The sequence below is a fragment of the Salarias fasciatus genome, chromosome 20 (genome assembly GCF_902148845.1).
Source record: "Salarias fasciatus chromosome 20, fSalaFa1.1, whole genome shotgun sequence".
NCBI classification, from domain to species: Eukaryota; Metazoa; Chordata; class Actinopteri; order Blenniiformes; family Blenniidae; genus Salarias; species Salarias fasciatus.
This window is the reverse complement of record NC_043764.1, coordinates 25,139,268-25,152,066: the sequence shown is the minus strand read 5'-3', so window position 1 is coordinate 25,152,066 and position 12,799 is coordinate 25,139,268. Positions and strand designations below refer to the sequence as shown.

Below are 12,799 nucleotides of genomic sequence, written 5' to 3'. Positions count from 1 at the left end.
GCGTTTCGATTGGGAAGTCGTGTCCGTCGCCGTGAGAGGCCGCTCGGTGTGTGTGCGTAGGTGTGTAACATCACAGGAAGCACTTCCACAATCCATCAGCCAAAGAGGAGACATTGCATAACTAGCATATTATATTTCCTATCCATCCAGTTTCAACAAAATGTTTTTTCTTTTTTTTTAGAAAAGAAAAAAAGGAAAAACTTTACACTGTACATCACAAAGCTTTTTTTTTTTCCTCCATTAGAAAACAAATCCTAATAGGTCATTAAAAGGTAAATTCTACTCAACCACTGCCAGGGAAATCACACTGAAAAAAGAAAAAGAGGAAGCAGAGAGAGAATCAGCTTACACGTCTGGTTCAGTAACTCAGCCCGTCCGCTCTTCTGCATCCCAGCAGCCGTGGAGCGGGTCAAGATGGCGGCCTCGCGAACGCAGGGTGGAGGTAGGGTGGCGTCGGGATGGCAGAGAGAGAGAGAGAGGGGCCGCGGGGCCGCCGCAGAGTTCATTCTCTCTGAAGTCAACTGTTTGAATAGGAGAGTCCAACCACCCTGGATGAGAACACTGAAGCCTTCAGCCGCCCTGCGACGGCCTTCTCCCCGCTGCCTCACTCCCAGAGAGAAGGCGTGGGGTGTTCAGCAGGAAGCCACCGCACCTCATGCACTCTCATTTCTAACCTCCAGCCGATGAACGGAGACGCTTCAGTCATGTCAAACGGCACAATTCAACTGGAACACGCTCCTTCCTGATGGCACACCGTCAGGTTCGCTCTCTCTTTTTTTTTTTTTTTTTCTTTTCCAAACCAGCTATATTACACCTGTACATGAACCCGGGGTAAATTCTGCGTTCAAAGGTTTGAGGACAAAAAAAAAACTGATGTCAACAAAGTCACCTTCAATGCAATGCAACACAAATACAGCCTGAATCTCCTGAATGTGGCTCATAAAGCAAAAAGGCAACAGATTCAGTTGCAGTAAAACCATTTCAATCTTTGATTTAAAAAATATCCAATTTTTCAGAGAAGATTGAGTTCAGAAAGGACTAAATAGTTTCCTGCCTCTTTTATTGAACACAAATATCAATATGTGTGTGTGATTCACTAGATGAGACACAAACTGAACTGCTTCGATTTGCTGCATGAGCTACTTAGATCGGATATAAAAATGGGATCACATGGAACTGGTTGAATACTTGTGTATTAAACGTTTGCAGTATAAGGAAGGGCAAAGAAAAGGCAGCATCTTCCCCTAAAACAAGCTTGCATGATAAATCAAAAAAAAAAAAAAATCATGATACAAAGTTGTTGCGATGAAAAGTGAAAAATAAAAATCATTAATTAAAACTTAAAACGGCCACACGAGCGTACGCAGACACACAGGCACACACACTCTGTCTCTCTCACACAAACACGCACGTACAGCTTAAAAAAAAAAAAAAAAAAAAAAAAAAAAAGAAGAATAAAAGCCAAATAAATACTGGTAAAGTACAGTACCTACATGCAATTTACCCCAATCTTCAGGAAACAAAAACAAAACACAGGGTGAGATCACACTGGATCAAATGAAAAAAGCATGCAGAAGTCCACTGATCTACTGTAGCTTCACTCCTAGCAGACTACAAAAAAGAGAGAAAAAACAGAAAGAGAGAGGGAGGCAGGGAGAGAGAGAGATATTGGCCCCTGTCCTGAGCAGTTACAGCCACCCGGCGGGCCGGGGGTGACGGACGCCCCCACGCCACAGGGCGCGGGGGGCTTCCTCCAGTGGCAAGTCTTCTTCTGACCCTCCATCTTGGTCCTGCACTCCGTGGGCGGGGCGGAGGAGGAGGGTGGAGGGAGGCGGGAGGCGGGGTGGGGCGGGTGGGGGGCGGTGGAGGAGAGCTGCTTCGGGCTGCGGATGCCCCTTCGCCGTGACTCGGCAGGTCCGGTTCTGGGTGGAGGGGTGGAGGGCGACGGGGGTGTCTGGGGCTACCGGGAGGGGTGGGGGAGCGGTGCAGAGGCAGATGGAGGTCAGAAGGCCAATTTTCCACTCCGAGCTTATAGGGCCTGCGTCTTGAGCTCGATGGGCTCTCCCCGGGTCTCCTGCTGGCCCTCGGCCTCGGGGGGCCGGGTGCCCTTCAGCGTGGCCAGCCGTTCGGAGAGGCCGCGCATGCGGGGGAACAGCATGAAGTCGTAGAGCAGAGCGCCCATGGCGCCGCCGATCATCGGGCCCACCCAGTACACCTGAGACAGAACAACAACCAATGAGTCAGAAATCACCACTTACAATCGGTTACAATCGGTTACAATCTTTGGTATTTGCAAGTTCATCCTTCTTACCCAGTGGTTGACAAAATTCCTGATCAGGACAGCTGGGGCGAAAGACCGGGCGGGGTTCATTCCTGCTCCGGTGTAGTACATCTGCGCGGCAGACGGAGCGGTTCGGGGTTAGCGTGGTGAATGAACACATGAATTCTGACTCACGGCGCCGGTTCTTACCCCGAGAAGATGCCCCATGAGCACGGAGAAGCCGATGGCGAGGGCAGCGGAGCCCAGGCGGCCGTTGCGCCTCTCATCAGTCACGGCAAAGATGCAGACGACGAGCTGGAGGGTGAGGAAGACCTCCATGGTGGTGGCCATGCCCAGACTGATGCCAGGCTGCAGCTGGAGGAGAGAAGAAGAGGGAGGGAGGGAAAGATGTGACCAAACTACTCAAACTCAACAGAAGGTTGATTCCAGGGGTCCGATCTTACCGTGTTGAGAGCCAGGTTTCCCCTCATGTTGGTGGGCGTGACCCCGTAGAGCACGGCGGCGCCGGCCAGAGCGCCCAGACACTGGGCCATGATGTAGAAGAAGGCGCGGAACAGGGACATCTGAGAGCCGATCAGGTAGGCGAAGGTGACCGCCGGGTTGATGTGTCCTCCGCTGATGTGGCCGATGGACTGGATGAGGGTGGCGGCCGCCAGCCCGAAGCAGAAGGCAACGTGGAGGACGTTATGGGGCCCGGTGGTCCAGCGCAGGGCCGCCCCCAGCCCGAAGAACACGAAAAACATGGTGCCGTAAAACTCGGCGAACACCGCCCGCCAGAAAGACATGGACCTGAACTCCCACATGATGGAAATCGGTCAACGAGCAACTCCTACACACAGAAAGCTGACGATGAGCTAAAGGGAGAGGCTCCTGCGTCCGGGGACCCTCCTGAGGGGAACACGACAACAGACACAAGCGTTCTATCAAACAAAACAGTCCTTCTAAAGCTAAAATCAACAACACGCCAGTCGCCAAACTCTCATAAAACCGTGAACAATCTGCAGCACTGCCTTCTGATTCCTGTCATACAAAGCTCCTGCATGGAGCGATGTGCCAGTCTCTGTGCATCGACGTGCCAACCGCGCCGGCCGTTAGTAGGATAACATGGATAGACAAACGTTAAGCATGTCCTGCAGACATTCAGCCTCTTTACCAGAGCAGGGGGAGCCCGGAGGCCTTTTTATAACACCAGCAGAGAGCCACACGGCCCGGGGGAGGGGTCAGGCACAATGACAGAAATCAAAACAAGTCATTTAACCCCTCTGCCGCCCTCACCTTCCCCGGCTCAACACGAAAACATCAGGAATCTGTAGGAATGGGCTTTAACGGTGAAAAGCATTAACCAACACAAACTTGTAGCCGAAGCCTTTTGGGGGAAAGAAGACAGAAAAGTAGAGTGAACTTGGAGCAGGGACCTCCTGGTTTTTATGTTTGTGAAGGGGGGATTGGATCGTTTCATGGGTTCACTACAGCTCGGCTTTCACTGGAGGAGGCGGACATTCTCGCCTGAGCACCTCGAGGTGCTTTGACTGTTTCTGAAACCAGGGAAAAACACCAATCCAACGCTTTTCAAACCTGAAAATACTGAAAACTTTGGTGAACTTTGGCTGAGATGAATATGACTGCAGAGTCACATTTTCCCTGCACTGGCTTTGTCATTAAAAGGCCATCCTCCGATCACATTTACTCGAATCGACGCACAAAGCACGAGCAATTTCTCAATGTCTCCACCGGCGCTCTGGATTGGGACAAATTAAGTTGGTGGCAGCAGAAGTGATTAGGCAGAGTTTTGCATTGTGTGTGTGTGGCGGACGGTTTTGGAGGCTCAGGCCCGATAAAGCGGTGGAAAATCCACGACTGGAGCGGGCCGGGCATTGAGCGCTTCCACTGGAGCGTCATGCTGACCGGGGCAGCCAAAGGGATGGCCGCCCGTCCTCTGAAAGCATTGTGCTGAGCTCGCCGCTTTCTCCTTTCAGGCGTGAAAACAAAACGCTGGCAGTAACAGTTTCTGCTACTTTCTATGATCTGTTTGTTTTAGCGTTACTGTTGAATCTGCCAGTTCCCTTTTTTTCCACGCACCAGATTGGCTCTCTATATATATTTCAACATCCGAGCAAAGTTCCAAAGAAGTTCTGGAGTGGCGTCAGGAGAACGCGATCAGCAGGCAAAGCGGTGACTCAAAACCAAAGTTCAGTTTGATTTATTTACTCAATGGGGCGATCTCTCGGGACGCTCGCCAAGGAGGACCGCTTTAAGAGTTACATTTCTTGAGCCTGATTATTCTGACAGTTCATTAGTTTGTCCGTTGGGGCGGCTCTATTGTACCGGGTATTACGCCCCCTCAAGGCTGCGTAAGCCGCCTATTATGGCTTTAAGCCCACAGTTTAGGAGGGGGCGATGAAAAGGTGCTTGCATTGTGCTTTCCTGTTCAGACTGCTGACACAGACTCAGCTTGAAGCCCCCAAACATCTCCTGCCGGCTGCGAAAACCTGGGCTGCACTCACCACACAGTGGAGCAAAGGTGCACTGCAGGGAAGACGCCACCACAACGTCACCGTGTGGCCTTCAAAAACCGAGAGACGTTCAGGAAATCAGGTGATCCGATGCATAATGACTGTGAGGGAGAATTTCACGCTCTCATTTCATTTGTGTGTGTGTGAAAGCAGAAGAGAATGGAGACCATTAAAATATTCAGGAAGCGGCAGAGGGAGAACTGTAGTCACACACTCGTGTTTCTCATTTTCATAGAAATTACGAGAATACTCGTAGATTCCTCACGTCTGCACATTTGAAGAGCTGAATCATTCCTACTTTCACTGCTGACCTTTAACTTTTATTAGCACTGAGATGAAATGTTTCTAGACTTCTCCTAATCTCAAACATTTCTCACAAGTTATAGTTTGCAACATCTTGTAGACCATAAATCTAGAAGATTGTTGTTGGTTCTGAAATGATTTTGCACATCTTGCGAACAAACTGTGTCCCACAGTATCTTAATGCATTGACAACAATCCAACTAATCATCAAATGTTATCAGGATTTCTGACAGAAGATCCAAAAGTAAACGGTCTACATTAGTTTTATTATGATGTAAAGTTGGAAGTCATCCCAGGAGACAGTTGATGAAAGGCAGAGGACACTTCAGACAAGGCTTCAGTCCATCAGAGTCACCTCAGGGACAAACCAGACGCTTCAGACTGTAAAGCCTGACGGCTAGTAACTCGGGCATCAAGAAAAGGTTTAATCAGAATGAAAACCCAAATGAGGCAAAGTCGATTTAAGTTTCTCTGATCCTCATCTGAGATTAGCTTCAATAGTTTTCATTTGAATGTGAATCTAAAACATCTTACTACAGATTACCAGTGAACTGTGTCATTTGCTAGGATCATCATAGATTGAGGTTTTTTTTTTTTTTTAATAATTCGCTTGGTGGTCCAGTTCTGGTCCACAGGTCTCATGTTTGACACCCCTGCTCTATATTTTGCCTTCCTTCCTAACAGGAGCAGAACAACAGCGACCAGCCATTCTTGCAAAGTTTATTAAAATTTTGCAGACCCACAGCATGAGACAAATGCAGTAAGTGTTCCACAAATATTAAGAGGTCAAGCACACAATCCTTCAGACCGAATCCCTCCTGCGTGACAAACAGACTACTGATGTAATTTTGAACCACCACCATAACTCCAGCTGGCAGGCTTTCTGTCGAATCCACTCGTATGGAAGAAAACTGTTTTTTTGTTGTTGTTGTTGTTCAGGCTACAATATGTAAGGTTGTGCATACCAAACCCAACGCTGCAGAGAGATGAATACGGAAAAGCACCGCTTCACTGCGATAAGGTCAACACAAGCTGTAAGTTGCACAAGCATATTTATTTTTTAAATGGTAAAACAAGTTTGTTTAAAAGGAAAAAAAAAAAGGAAGTTATTGTTAAATGTGTGTAGATGTCGGTGTACGTCATTAAACCCATTACAAGTGGAACTCCTGCCTTTTTTAAATTAACAAACATAATAAGTGCATTTTACAATACAAACATTAAAAGGGGAAAAAATCTGTCATTAAAAAAATTACTTTGTTGGAAAATAGGCATTTTGAGTTTGTTTTTTTTCATTAGAAATCACAACGAATACATAATCTACATCGCAAGGAAGAAAAAAAAAAAAGAAAGAGGGCGAGGTGTAAGACATCAGCACATCCCATTACAGTCATTTAAGTCAATGAACAAGAACAATTTCATTTGAACAGAACTGTCCATGCAGAACAAAACAGCAAAGCACAGCACTGTACGTCGCTATGGATCTCTGTGCCTGTCTGGGACCAACAGTCGCTCCCTGTCACTCCCTTCGGGGGCTTCGCTTTGGAGACTGTGGAGAGAGATTAGCTTCTTCTCCAACATGGCTGCCAACTCATGTTCAGTCTCTCTCTCTCTCGCTCTCTCCAACTGACTCGTAACTTGCTTCGTTAACTACTGAGGTGGCGGCCATATCGGTCTACTCAAGGTCGGGCATTTCTGAAAAAGATAAAAATGAGTCAGCATAAGATTAGATTTAAAAAAAAACTTCTGTGGGTAAGTCACAAGTCACATTTTCACTAATATGCATGAAGTGGGGATTGAATGATTACCAGTGTAACCGTCTGTTTTTAACCACAGGATTACAAAACATCTGAATTTGAATGCGGAAAAAAAAAACTGACCCTTCTTGACGGTCGGATGACTTACTTTCATTGTCGCTGTCTGCAGAATCATGCTGCAAATCAAGAGGAAACAAGACATTCCTCACTTATCCACTTGTCCATTTTGTAATCACAGCAAAAACATAAGACTATGTTAAAAGACAAAAAAACCTCTGGACATCAACAGACCTCATCATCTGCTCCATCTAAATCCGGTAGGTCGTCCCCTCCCATGCTGTTCATCATCTGCAGGAACAGAGAAGAAACTCGGCTCAGTTCTTCCTGATGGCGCTCAGGCTTCGGCCGCTGTTTGTGTTTTGGCAGCTTACCTCTGAAAATTTGTCAAAACTTGACAAGTCCTCATCCGAGTCGTCTTCCCAGTCCTTCCAATTATTGAAATCCACACTCAGCCAGTTGCACTGAAAGACAGACGATTCAGGTTTTTCAGTCCTCGTTCTCACATTCTCCTCCTGGCTAGATTCACTACCTCTGTACACTAACACTGAAGAGTAAACATTACCTTAGCCTTGTCTTTGGCAAGCCGTGGCCATGACTTTCCAGCCTCTGCTTTTCGTAAACAACACAACACAGACCGATCGGTGCGTCTGTGTTTGGAATCCTGTTTGTCACAAAGAGACTCTCAGAACTGCTTCGAAGAAATAAAACACAGCGACGACTGAGGGCGAAAATCTTACTTTGGGATCGATCTCTCCAAAAAGCTCCACCGGATTGTGGTGTTTGATATTGTCTGTTCCACTGACGCAGCTGTCAAACCCAAACAGGTCAGGACATCATTTTCAATGTTCAAGTCATAAATTAGATCACACTACCTCTTAACCATAACTATGATACTCAAACAGGACAGAGTAAATAAAAGGTTGATTAACCACATTTTCATTTGATTACAATTAATAGCAGCACTAACCCTGAGCTGTAGTTAAATGTAAAAGAAAAATACATTAAAAAAAAAACTATTCAGTGGTTGAGCTTAAAGATAGAGTTTGATGAGAGTTTTAAAAAAAAGAAACGGTACAACAATTTAAAAATTGTTGGAATAAAATTAGAAATTCCCTGAGCCAAGACAAAAAGACCTGCATATTTTGCCTTGATGCACCTCATGCCTGACCACACAGAAACTGGTTTGTCATGAAAGCTGTGACGAGTAACTGCTCGCGGAAACGCTGCGAGGGCGTTACTCAAAAGTAATTGAAAAAAAAATACTCCCTGCTCCTGCATGGATCACCAGTACTATGACATGTCTGCCTGGAGGCACCAAATGATTCTGACAACAGTTCAACTTTATTTTGAAAGTGTATTATTCACTGGAAGAGAAACAAATCAAACACATCTACCAATTATTAGAATATAACTGTGAAAACAGTTAAGGATTACATATTGGATACATGTTTTTTTTTTTAATTATTATTATTAAATACTGTGCAAGGCTACGAAATCGGCCCATGTCTTTATTTTAAGTATAAAAAAGGGGGCCACACTGTCTGTGGCTGTATTGAACTAAAAGTCAACAAGAGGTGTACTTTCATGTGAGAACTGGTTTATGGTCTGTTTGAAATTAATTTTATGTTATCATATGGAACTGTCAAGGGGTTAATGTGATTGAAATGGTATCACAGCACGTATTTTCTTCAAACACTATGGTTTGGGAAGCCTTGAAATAAATAATCCCAATAATCGACTTACCTGAAAACAAATTTCGTCTTGTCGAAATGTACTTGCACATCTTTACTGTCCTCCACACAGAACTCTACAAACACAGAGTCTCGTCTGTCGTACCACTTCGCTGTTGCAGGCTGCCTAAAGTCAGTTAAGAGAGAAAAGGGTGACAGTGAGAATATGATTCACACTCGACTATAATCCCACAGATTATTAAAAGCACCACCAGCTTGTTCATTAACATGATGGGGATGTGGTGTTCCGGCAGCCCACGTGTGTACAGGACATTTGAGGTCACGCTGACTAAAACGTCACTCTCATTCATCACAGATCAGCATGAATTCCCCTGGTTTACCCTCCAAAAGTTCACCTTCGGGACAGAGTTCCTTCACAGGTTTATTACAGATTACCTAAAACGATAAACTGCACACATCGGGGGGAATGTGGGGACACGGTTAACAAACTGCATTGATAGATGTCTGCATAGTTAACATGGAATCAAAAGTGGCACATCGGACTGGAAGCACACCGTGTAATATTAAAAACTACGAGGGGGGTCTGGCTGGTTAACGTCGGCATGAAGTGAAACCTCCCGGGCATTTCACCATACAACCTTGTCATGATAGGCGACATTAGCACTGTTAGCTGCCCACAACTGAGCTCCGTTTGAAGCGCATCTTAAAGCTCGCAAGCAAAAAGAGTGAGTGTGTTTGTGGAGTCAAGTGAAAGCCGAGTGACTGCAAGTTATTAGTTTATGTCGGTTCGCGGTGCCATTGTCGTGAAGTATAAGGCTACGCCGCTGAAGCTAACTCGTGTCTTAGCACGGTTAGCCGACGCTAGCTCGCGGATACGCATTATTCCACAAGACCTGTAGCTAGTTAGCAACGAGCGTTAGCAAGAGAACAGCACTTACATCTTTCACTGTTTTTAGCAATTTAATCTCCCTCTTCGGACAAAGAAAACACTGCTGCCTGGCTGCAAAGCCCGGTGAAATAGTGCAGCGACTCCCTAAATAGTTAACTCAGGTTTACAACACACGGTCGGACCAAACATCGCGCGATTTGCTGGTTCTCTCGAGACGTTCGTGTCTCCTCAGGGCGTGTGCGCCGGGTGGTGTCGTGCGCGCGCAAGCTCGAGCCGCTAAAGAGCCTTCTGGAAGGATCGGAGTGGTCGCTTATGATGAGTTACTTATTTTGTATTCATTTATTTTATTAATCCGTTCCAGGCTTGTCAAAACATACACTATATATGTATTCATCTTTATTTACACCCATGCAAATATACTTTGTCCTTTTTAATTCCACAAATGTAAAAATGTTCCTGCCTTCTACAAGAATTACGTATATTGCCACGGGGGCTGTTTCTATGCATTTTTTAATCACGTTAATCGTGTTTAATTAATGTTGGGCTGTCAAAACATTACATTATTTATTGCAATTAATCACATAATTAGACTTAGGGTTAGCAGCTGGCGCAAGACTCTGTCTTCATCACCACACAGTATTTTCTTTAAAGGTGTATTTTTGAAGTACACCTTTTGGTCTACATGACACTTTATTTGAAAGGAAATGCTAAAGGTGCAAAAGACACTTCTTTCTTTGTGTTGATTTGATTACTAAATATGGCAAGCTGATAATAAATGCTTTACACTGTGGATTTAAAACTGCCTTGAAATGCAAAATTACAAAATTCTAAACATGTAATTCAAAACTTGATTAATCATGATTAACTATGGAAATTCTGTGTAATCGTGATTCAATTTTTTTTAATCTTTTGACAGCTCTAGTCTTTCTGTGTTCTTTTGTGATATTTTCTTTGAAGTTGTGCCCTTTTCATGGGACTGATTTTGTTTGTGGTACTTTTGAATGTCACAGTTTTGTTTTGGTCAGGTGTGTTAAGGCCTATGGAATTATACCTTTAAAAAACACAACTTTGATTTTCTATAAAATCACAAATTCACAATGTTTTATAACAGAAAGAACACAACAGACTAAGCAGATACCTACAAATAGCTCCAAACAAAAAAACTGACAACTGCTGCTGTGGCAGTGCCATATGGCATTAGTAATGATAGTAAAATAAATAAAGAAAACGTTTTAAAAACAAGGGAGGCAGCACAGGTAGCTAAATGATGTTACCGCTTTACTTAGCTCTGCAAAGTCAGTAAACCAGTAGCAACAGCCTCAAAGGCGTACATTGAAGGTGTATTTTTAAATGACTTTATGCTGAAGGATGCAAAATGTTACATTTGAAGGGAAAAGTTTTGGGATATTTCACTTTAAACTTGTCAAGTGAAATTCAGGAGTTGTCAGTGATAATCTTCACCGGTCTAATGCAGGTCACTGTGTCCTAATTAGACCAGAAAAAAAACTTTTCCATGGGTCCAGACCAGAGAAGTATTTTTACTCAAAGGCACACTTCCAGCATTCAACTTTAGGGGCATGTGAAGGTTATTTAAATTATATAAATTTATTGTATCTATTTTCTAACACAGACACTTAAGTAGCAAAAAACCAGTTACTTTTTTCTATCATTATCAGTCATAACTAACATTACAAAAATGTTTGGAGTCCAAGACAACGTTTAATTCAGCTTTATTTATACAACCCAAAATACAACACAGTCATTTCTTGGCACTTTACCATAGAAAAATAGCTCCACATGAGCGGCTGTAAAAGGCAAAAACCTGCAGGACCAGCCTCAGAGGAGGAGAGTTTCTGCTGTTCCGGTAGGACAGAGGGAATAGAAGGACAGAAAAGCAGAGGACAGACAGACAGATTGATTCTCTGATTCAGCTCAGCATTGCTCCACTCTCTGTCAGATGGATTGATGGATCAGGGCAGGAGACTTAAAAATATTTACACATTAAAAAAAAAAAATACCCTATATATTCCTGCATTTTCTGTTCAAATTACCTTCAGGACCTGGGGAGCAGGGGACAACAAATATCTTTAACAGTTTAACTACTTTAACATTTTTGCCTTATTTTAGAATTTCTACAGAAGATGCCAACGCACCGAAAAGAAAGAAGTTCAAAGGTGGAAAATGTCCTGCAGAAGTCTTTGACTGTGAGAATGTTTGAAGGGGTTTTCTGAATGTGGTCATTTGTGTGTCTCGATGTCTCTTTGTGGTCATTTTGTAAGTCTTCGCTCTCTTTCGTGGAACACAAGAACTTTCCTCTGGTTTCTGCTGTATATTCTTCCTTAGATTCACATTCTTATTTTTTGTGTCCTTTTAGAAATCCCTGTCTTTGTCAAAACACACAAAAAGGACCACAACCCCCCTAGAGGAACGTTCCACCATTACAGAAACGCTCGTGGTCATTTGTGTCTCTTTCAGTAATTGAGCATCTCTTTCTGCTCATTTTGTCTATGCTGGTAGTGCTGTTATGCCTTAATGTGTATCTTTTTGTGTATAGCTGGATTTTCTCTCCTGCATTTTTGTGGTTCCTGGTAGTTCTCTGTCCTTTTGTGCCCCTAATAGCAGCAGGCTGAAAGCGTTTCTGTGTTTGGAGATGATGGAAAAATACATGACGGCAGCTCAGTTTTTTTTTTCTCCCCTCCAACAGAGATGAGCACGGATAAGAGTTGTGAGAGCCAAAGCATCTCCCTTCACAGCTTGCCTCTCAGCTCGCTTATTAACAGATGCCTCTCTTGCATTGCTTTTGGCAGCAACATGAGAACGAAGCGCCGATTCATCAGTTGAGGAATGGAAGGTGTCAAACGCCCCTGTCCCGATAACATTTGACTTCTAGTAAATTTCTTAAAGAGCTAAAACCGGAGCGAATCGCGTGGAAACTGAATGGTGACACTGAGTGCCGGCAGGGGAAGCTCTGGCTGGTGGAAGTCTGAGTGCTGCTTCAAGCAGTTGGACTTTGACAAGAGAGGCTGAGAGGCAGCGTCACCGGGATGAGGCTTGGCAGCAGCCGAAAGCACAAACACAACAATAGCCAACGCAGAAGAAGAGAGGGCAGCTCAGTCAGATGAGAGGGAAATAGACTGACTGTGGCTCACAGATGACAGTGAGGATCAATGAGCTGCCGAGTTGGAAAAGAAGAGAGAAAAACATTTTCAGAGGGGAGTCGCTGACAGGTACAGTAACTTCCTCAACCTTCAGAGAATAAAAACTGATCTTCAGGGAACAGCAAAGTAAGAAAACAGACGATAAAGATG

General features: G+C 44.4%; 2 protein-coding genes across 2 annotated transcripts; both read right to left on the bottom strand.

The window, feature by feature from the left end:
- Nucleotides 1-2,029: 2,029 nt before the first annotated feature.
- Nucleotides 2,030-3,134, bottom strand: mipa (major intrinsic protein of lens fiber a). The gene is made up of 4 exons (XM_030119085.1): nucleotides 2,725-3,134; nucleotides 2,471-2,635; nucleotides 2,312-2,392; nucleotides 2,030-2,215 (listed from the first exon to the last, which is right to left on the bottom strand). Exons 1-4 carry the CDS (start codon nucleotides 3,082-3,084, stop codon nucleotides 2,030-2,032), a joined length of 792 nt encoding a protein of 263 aa, XP_029974945.1. The 5' UTR covers nucleotides 3,085-3,134.
- Nucleotides 3,135-6,268: 3,134 nt separating this feature from the next.
- ptges3a (prostaglandin E synthase 3a (cytosolic)) lies at nucleotides 6,269-9,715 on the bottom strand. Its single transcript, XM_030119086.1, has 8 exons — nucleotides 9,541-9,715; nucleotides 8,655-8,768; nucleotides 7,649-7,718; nucleotides 7,474-7,572; nucleotides 7,283-7,372; nucleotides 7,143-7,199; nucleotides 7,000-7,027; nucleotides 6,269-6,789 (listed from the first exon to the last, which is right to left on the bottom strand). Coding segments are annotated over exons 1-8 (480 nt in total). The 5' UTR covers nucleotides 9,543-9,715; the 3' UTR covers nucleotides 6,269-6,769.
- Between the last annotated feature and the right edge of the window lie 3,084 nt (nucleotides 9,716-12,799).

Excerpts from the sequence above, each read along its gene's own strand:
- mipa (XM_030119085.1), bottom strand. The coding sequence starts at position 3,084 with ATGTGGGAGTTCAGGTCCATGTCTTTCTGGCGGGCGGTGTTCGCCGAG. Across the intron at positions 2,636-2,724 it reads GAAACCTGGCTCTCAACACG|CTGCAGCCTGGCATCAGTCT; the intron begins GTAAGATCGGAC and ends TCTCTCCTCCAG. Across the intron at positions 2,393-2,470 it reads TCATGGGGCATCTTCTCGGG|ATGTACTACACCGGAGCAGG; the intron begins GTAAGAACCGGC and ends TCTGCCGCGCAG.
- ptges3a (XM_030119086.1), bottom strand. Across the intron at positions 7,373-7,473 it reads TTGCCAAAGACAAGGCTAAG|TGCAACTGGCTGAGTGTGGA; the intron begins GTAATGTTTACT and ends TCTGTCTTTCAG. Across the intron at positions 7,028-7,142 it reads TAGATGGAGCAGATGATGAG|CATGATTCTGCAGACAGCGA; the intron begins GTCTGTTGATGT and ends CTTGATTTGCAG.